At 29.1% G+C, this 8,045-nt stretch overlaps 1 protein-coding gene across 1 annotated transcript; it reads right to left on the bottom strand.

Annotated features, from left to right (window-relative positions):
- Nucleotides 1-494: 494 nt before the first annotated feature.
- Nucleotides 495-2,463, bottom strand: LOC133701198 (pectinesterase-like). Its single transcript, XM_062125032.1, has 2 exons — nt 1,476-2,463; nt 495-1,189 (listed from the first exon to the last, which is right to left on the bottom strand). Exons 1-2 carry the CDS (start codon nt 2,461-2,463, stop codon nt 495-497), a joined length of 1,683 nt encoding a protein of 560 aa, XP_061981016.1.
- Between the last annotated feature and the right edge of the window lie 5,582 nt (nt 2,464-8,045).

Here is an 8,045-nt window from a genome sequence, read left to right as displayed (position 1 = left end):
ATTAAAAAAAATCAAGTGATTATAACATGCACAAAATATGTGTATTTGCTAGAGAATTTTATATAAAAACTCTGTTTAACAGCTTAGTTTAGAAAATAGAATGTTTGAGTGGTTGTTTTTTAAAATATATTTTACTTGAAAATATATTAAAATAATAATTTTTTTTAAAAAAATTATTTTTGATATTAGTATATTAAAATAATTTAAAAATACTAAAAAAATATTAATTTAAAACAAAAAAAATTAAAAAAAATTCAATTCTTTATAAAAATATCTCTAAAACACAAAAACAAGCCAATCACAAACCACCCAAATAGATTAAGAGGTCTACGAAGGAGAGCAATGCAATCACATCACGATTAGTACATATATTATGTATCAATCGAACTGAATCAATTTTTCATTGTACAATCTCAAAATCTAACTGGGTATATGTTGCATTTTGATCATGCCCTTTATACCTCTCGCAAGCCTTCTGCTGAAACACAATCTCCTCATCGTTTTAGGCCAAGCAAGACAGGCACTCCAGCATTTTTAATCCAAGCAGCGCCCTGAAGGAATTGGCCAGCGGTGAATCGAAGAGCCTCGTTCCTGTTAATGACATGGAAAGTTTTCCAGTTCACCCTCTTGTTGGTATTTGCACCAGCGCCTCTGTTGGCATACTCTGCATAGTACAAAGTGTCAAGATGTAAGCTTCCGGCCCATGGCATCCACCCCGCAGGCTGAATAAAATCTGCCAATTCTGATTCCATGACAACAGTCCTGGAGAATGGCTTCCATGGCCTGCCGAGGTATGTTGGGATCTTGAACCTATCAGCAACTAGCTTCTGCTCAGGGACAATCCTGCAGTTGTGGATGACCAAACCGGTGGTGGCATGATTCTCTTTCCTGCCGTCTGCAGTCACTGAGTTCTGCTGGTTAGCATTAGGTCTTCGGACGACAATCAAGGAGTTTTGGATCACAGCAGCGCCATAACCGAAGATGAAATCAACTGTGCCAGAAATAACACAGTTGCGGTAGAATTGACGCTTGGCTTGGTACAACAACGTGTCTTGATACCCGTCCATCCTGCAGTTGAGGAATGCTGACATATCAGAACTTACACGAAGTGCCACGGCCTGGTGCCCGTCAGGACCAGCAGTGTTTTGGAATCCGATCGACTTGGCAATGAACCCATCCGCTTCAGCCACTGCACAAGCAGAAATTAATTAAGGTAATGAGTCGCAATGCATTTCTTCGAATTTTCCAAGCTGGTAATTTCTTTTGGTTTCACGCAATTTTAAGGGCCGGCATATCTCTAAATCGATATGGTGCATTGAGAAGATTTTAATTAAAAAAAAAATAGAAAATCAAGAAAAGGGATTATACTTCTTTGATCACCCGAACCAAGATTAAGCTAATTATTAATCGTGAACCCATCGTGTATACTTGTATATGTTTGAGATTAATGGCAAAAAAAGAAGTTTAATTGTTACCAAAAGTAGCGGTCTTCCATGTGCCTAAACCATCCTTGGCAAAGCTCTTGCTTCCGGTGACGATGGTCTTCCTGGGTCCATCACCATAGATGAACACATTGGGTTTCTTCTTGTCAATAGTAACATACTCGCGATAAGTTCCAGCCTTAACATAGATAATATATCGTCCCTTGAGTTTATTGGGATATGCAGCAATGGCTGCACTGATGGTCTTGAATTGTCCACTACCATCCTGAGCCACAACCGCATTTGGTTTAACCTTACCATTGTCTTGTGCAGCCAAAAGCTTACGATCAGCCCCAGAGAACCAGGTGGGAAATCCATCCTCGGCAAGAAGGCGACGAGAGTTGGAAGGAATGTTAAACTGGAGGCCCATGGATTTGAGGAAGTCTGACAAGCCAGAGATGATAGCCAGAACGTTATCTGTGAGCTGGCTAGCATTAACGAAACCTTGTTGAATGATAGGCTTGATGGGGCTCTTATCATCGAACCCGTCCACGCATGTTTCTTGATATGCAAGGACAGCGCTCAACCAACTTTGTAACTCTGCAACTCGGTTATTTGTGGTGTGCAAATCACTATCTCCCACCATTGACATTGATGCCTGAAGCTCTTGAACGGCATAGTCCAACAACTCCTGGCAATCGTCCAAGGCCATTTTCTCGCGCTTATCTTGACTGGCCTTGACGATCAATTCCTCGGAGAAGTTGAATGATTTCTTCACAGCATCTGAGGCAGCTAATATAGCATGCTTGACAAATTCCTTAGGATCGGTGCTGTTCACAGAGCTGAGGGTCTTGGTGCACGCCTCCTTGTAATCTGACGGTTGACATAGCTGATTAGCGATCTTCATTGATGCAGATATGTTTCCTGTTTCGTTTTCTCCATCGGATCCCTTCTGATGGGGTTGCACTAGAGCCACCACCCCAATGACAGCACCGACAATAAGAAAGAGGGAAATAGCAGAAATAACTACTTTTCGCAACATTTTTTTCTATTTTTTGTGTCAATACCTGGCTTGCGCCTATTCTTGATTTCTACAGGTAAAAAGAAGAAGAAAAATATGGATGGAAGAGAAGGATTGCGATGATGCAAACAGAGACTTTGCTCTGTTTGTACGGCCAGGCTGATGGTGAAGAAGGGACGCGCGGTGCGAAGATTTTATAGTGCATGGCATTTTCTAAAATAAGGTTTTCTGCATGCATGCATGCAGGGAATGTCGATAATTCGGCAATGGCAGAGCGCAGTTTCAGTTGGGTCATGAGCTGGATAAGCTTTTTGATTGCAAGTTCAAATATTTTTAGAAGAATCTGTTAATTATGCTGCCATTTTCGCTAGCTCTCTCCAAAGATAAATCATAGAATGGAGGGGTATTGTTAGGAGCTCCTTGCCTTGACACATACTTACTGTACACACACTATTAGCTTGCAAAATGCAACAAATTATTTGTGGATAAGGTATTTTTTTCCCGATGGTAATGGGCATATTAGGAAAGTAGTTTGCATATCAGTCAATTTTTGTGTTTTAAAATTGTTTTTGAAAAAAAATATTTTTTAAAAATTAATATTTTTTTAGTATTTTTAAATTATTTTGATATATATATGTTAAAAATAATTTTTAAAAAATAAAAATAATATTATTTTAATATATTTTCAAGTATAATATAAAACAGGTAACAGCACATTCTCCAACATCTCCTTCTTCTTAAACGATTTTAAAGACATATTTTTACATATTAATTGAGATTGGGTTGCACAAGAGCCACCACCCCCGAGGATAACACCAACAACAAGAATGAGGGAGATAATAAAAACAACTATTTTCCCAGACATTTTTTCTATATTTTTTTTAGGATCAACACCTGGCTTGCAATAATTTATGCAGATGAAAAGAAGAGGGAAAAATATGGATGGAAGAATAATATCAAATAAATTATACTAATAAATTCCTGTATATCCTAGTTCTATTAGAAAGTCAAAGAAAAAAAAATGTCTTAGTTCTCGGTAGATAGGATACCGAGGTGTACTGTGGGCCGATCTAAATTATTTTCAACATAGAAAATGGATGTTAAGATGGTAAAAGTGTTTCAAAAAAATATAAAAAAAACTTGATTAATTTAAATAATATAAATAAAAATTACAATAATAATAATAAATAAACTAGAAAAAAAAATACTAACAATGTAAAGAAAAACTATAAAACTCAATTATCAAATAGCTTAGTGTTGAAGAGTGATATTAATTTTTTTTATAAAAAACAATGAAAAAAAAATCAAAGTCAAGCCCTGCAATCTTGGACGTATGATTGAGATAGTTTTATAGAAAAAAAATGAAAAAAAATAAAAACTAATTCTCAATAAATTAAATGTTAAAGGAAGTATTGAAAATAAAAATAAAAAAAAACCTAAAAAAAAACCAAAATCAACTCATGTTAACTTTTGAAACTCATGACTCTGATCATAAGTTCAGGACTTACTTCAAAGAAAGCAGACTTTAAAAAACAACGCAAAAAAATTATAAATCAATAAAATGTTAAGGAATGGAATTGAAAAAAAAAACAATAAAAAAAGATATATATATATATATATATATATATATATATATATATTAAGAAATAGTAATAAAAAAGAATGAGGACTAAATAAAATAGTAATAAAAACAATAAAATGTTTTTTTCCCTCTCCTTAGAAAACAAAAAAAACAATTTAAAGAATATGAGATCAAATTTGATATAAAAATTAAATAAAACCAAATGAAAATGGATGACATTGAAGAAAAAATCAATGAAAGAAGTATATAAAAGAACAAATAGCAATAAAAAAATTATGACCAAATGAAAAGATATGTTTATATTTTGGCAAAGAAAATAGAGAGAAAAGAGGTAGGAGAAGAAAAAATTGTCTGTTAAAGCTCAACCATTACTCGCCCATTCATCACCAACAAAAAGATCGTGATAAGTCGCTTCCAATATCGCCCTAGCAAGTAGCGCTTGGATGGAAAACGACAATGCACACATCAATAACTTTTTAAAAATAATATTTATATTATGTCAAAAAACCAAGTTACCCTAATCAACTTGTTAATTACTAAAAAACTAGTTTGAAAATACAAAAAAACTCTTGGATGCAAACTTGACAAAAATTACTTTCAAGAGTGGTATAGTTTTACACCATGCTTTTAAAATGTTAAAAAAACTTAAATGCTCCCTATTAGCTTTTTAATAAATTTTGCTTGTAAATGTAGTCTTTATATTTTGTATATAAAAAATAAAAATACTAAATTGTCCTGATCAACCTTTTAATAAACTTTACTTTTTAAAAATAATATAGTTTTTACACGAGGCATTTAAAGGATAAGAAGATCAAATTATCCATGATTAATTCTATAATAACTAATTTCCCTTAGAAAAATATCATATTGCTTGATTGATTTTTTGTTTTTTTAAAAAATTATACTATTACGGTGAATAATATATCTATATCTAGATACACCGTAAATTATTCAAAACAATCAGCAATTATATATATATATATATATATATATATATATATATCATATTAGCATAGACATACATAGATAGTGCTTTAGTTAAGTTGGTGGGATAAGCTGATACCACATCGGAATTGGAGGTTAATTATAATTTAAATCCTTGTAGTTTATAAGAATAAATTAATTGATTCTTATAATATTATAAATAATTAAATAGTCTCATGACCAGGTTTTAATCTAATAGTATTTTGTTTCAAAAAATGTTTTCTTATCCCATCAATTTCTCCATCCAATCTACTTCTTTTTTTAAATCTTTTTAATTCTTAAAATAAAAAATCAAAATAAATTGAAAATGAACATGAAATGGATGAAAAATATTAATTTTAAAACAAAATTATTAAACTTATAATATCTGAAATTACAAGTATTAATTAACAAGAACTTAGAATGTAATTTGGATTTTTTGTTTTTTTTATTGATTTCTGTATATCAAATAATTGGAAATATTCCATTTGTAAATCTGCCCCAAAACTAATCCCCAGTCCCATAAATAATGTCTTAATGATTTTTGCATAAGATTTTTAGGATTATGAAAAATTAATCAAGGGTGTTTGTTTTAAAAACATCCTTCCACTTTTACCATTTATATAGATAAATGTTTATTGTTTTGAGTAAATTTAAAGAATAATAAAGGATAATAAAAGGAACTGAGTGAAAGTGTGTGATAATTATACTTTGATATCTACAATTACCATTTAAATTGGATGGTAAAAATAAAAATAAAATAGGATATTTATTAAGAGTTTATTTGGTAACGTGGCTCCACCTGTTTTTCAAATTGTTTTTGTTTGAAAAATTATAAAATTAATGTTTTTAAGTATTTTTTTTAATGATTTTGATATGTTAATGTTAATTTTTTAAAAAAATATAAAAAATATTATTTTAATTTATTTTCAATTTAAAAATATCCTGAGAATAAAAGCTCAAATATGCTGCTGTAATGTGTCTATTGAATTCTTTTTTTAAAGAAGGTATTTCTAAACCTGCAATAAACCCCTAATTAAAATCCTGACTATCCCATATATTAATTCCCACCAATGCTGCGTTTTTAATGTTTTTTTCTCCTCATTCTTGTCGAAGGAAAGGAGACAATATTCCCATATTTTTCTCTTGTTATTCTTCTCTTTGTCTACTACCCCACCAAACTTTAAACAACTCATTGCACACGTTTGGCGATGTGGATTAATGTCTTTTTAGGTGTTTTTAATTTTATGGTTTTAGTTAGAAAGTTTTAGATATTAAAAGAGTAATTAGGGATATTTTATTATTTATTTTTTTATTTTATTTTAAATAAAAAATAGATATAAATATGAAAAAAAATAGGTTGAGATATTTTTATTATTTTTTATAGGTAATGAGTTATTTTATTTTATCTTTTATCTTTATGACTGTCTTTTTATTTTATTTAAAGTGAGTCTATAAAGTAATTAGTAGTATTTAATTAGTTATTCTTTTTAATACCATAAAATTTTATATTTTTTATATATTGATATAAAAAATAAAATAATTTTTAAAAAGAAAAAAACGCTGATTATCAAATACACACAATAATAAAAGAGCAGTATTTGTTAGATCACCGTTTAACAAGCTAATAAAAATAAAAGAAATGGAATCTCAAGTGTGATTAATAGAATTTTAATGATTAATATTCGATAGTCATATAATTATAAGTATATGTAATAATAACATTTAAGTGATTGTCTTTGTTATACATGTTTAGAAGTATTTATTTAACTTTAAAGACAATAATATCTTACTAGCAAATAGAACTTTTGAGTGATAAGCTACTCTCCCATCCTCTTACTCCATAGAGCTTTTGTAAGGTTCATGAGCTCTTTGATAAATGGTGTTTGAAATTGTGTTTTAAGTTTTAAATATTTTTTTTATTTAGAAATATATTAAAATAAAATATTTTATTTTTTAAAAAATTATTTTTGATATTAGTACATCAACATAATTTAAAAATATAATTTTATTTTATTTTAAATAAAAAAATTCAAAATTAAAAAAATACATGATTTACATGATGTTTTTAAATACATCTAAAATGAAAGTGCAAGGGTACCTTCCCTACAAGCATTATTACTTCGACCACTATCATTGCTTTTATGGCCAAGTCTTGAAATGTTGAGGAGGCTTTGCAACTAGCTAAGAGAATGGAGTCAGTTGGATGTAAATTTGATACCCTTTTTTTACAATTCCTTGATTCATATAACATTAAAAACTGACTAAATTGCCAACCTCATTTCAAAGTTTCTTCGAGTGGATATCTATTCAAATTATGCTCAAATTGCCACTCTTATTTAAAGTGTATTTATATAATTATCATTAAATTCTATTTTTTAAAAAAAAACTTGGATTTTTTATGAAGTTTGACAAGTTCGAGATTATAGATTTAAGCACCGGATCTTACAACTATTTATTTTTTAAAAACTAAAAAATAGATAATATACCATCTACTCACTTGATAAAAAACTAATATAAGACTAGGTGTGCGGGCTTGACCTCCAAGTGCTCGCCTAGCTTGCTAATGGAGGGCTAGGCCCTAAGCCTAGCATATAGTTCTCAAATATTATTATATATTTTTATTTGGATTTTAATGAAATAATTTGTAATTATTATATATCTGATTTGAAAATAATAATAATAACAATAATAAATTGTTTGTTAAAATTTGATTGAAATTAGTTTTTTTATTGAAACATTTAAATAGATTTTGAACATGATTTAATTATATAATTTTTTTAGCTTTTAATTACAAAAAATATAAATATATTATTTTGATATTTTTTTTAACTTATTTTAATAATTATAAAATATATTTTTAAATAAAAATAATAATTTTAGTTAAAAATGTTATAGTGATTAATATAAAAAAAATAAAAAAAATTATTTTTCTAATATTTTTTTAACAATTATATTTTTAAATTTAATGATCATGTTCGAAAAATTACTAAGAACTGAAAATCTTTTCCAAGTTTAGTATTAACTAAAAGATTCATAGCCTGACAAGGGATCGTTC

This window comes from Populus nigra, chromosome 8 (assembly GCF_951802175.1).
Source record: "Populus nigra chromosome 8, ddPopNigr1.1, whole genome shotgun sequence".
In the NCBI taxonomy this organism is placed as follows: Eukaryota; Viridiplantae; Streptophyta; class Magnoliopsida; order Malpighiales; family Salicaceae; genus Populus; species Populus nigra.
Note: the sequence above shows the minus strand (reverse complement) of the source record. Positions and strands in the feature narration are given on the sequence as shown.

What these genes read in the sequence shown, in the direction of transcription:
- LOC133701198 (XM_062125032.1), bottom strand. Translation starts at nt 2,463, where the DNA reads ATGTTGCGAAAAGTAGTTATTTCTGCTATTTCCCTCTTTCTTATTGTC. An exon ending in ATGGAAGACCGCTACTTTTG is followed by an intron (nt 1,190 to 1,475) that starts GTAACAATTAAA and finishes CTGCTTGTGCAG; the next exon opens with TGGCTGAAGCGGATGGGTTC.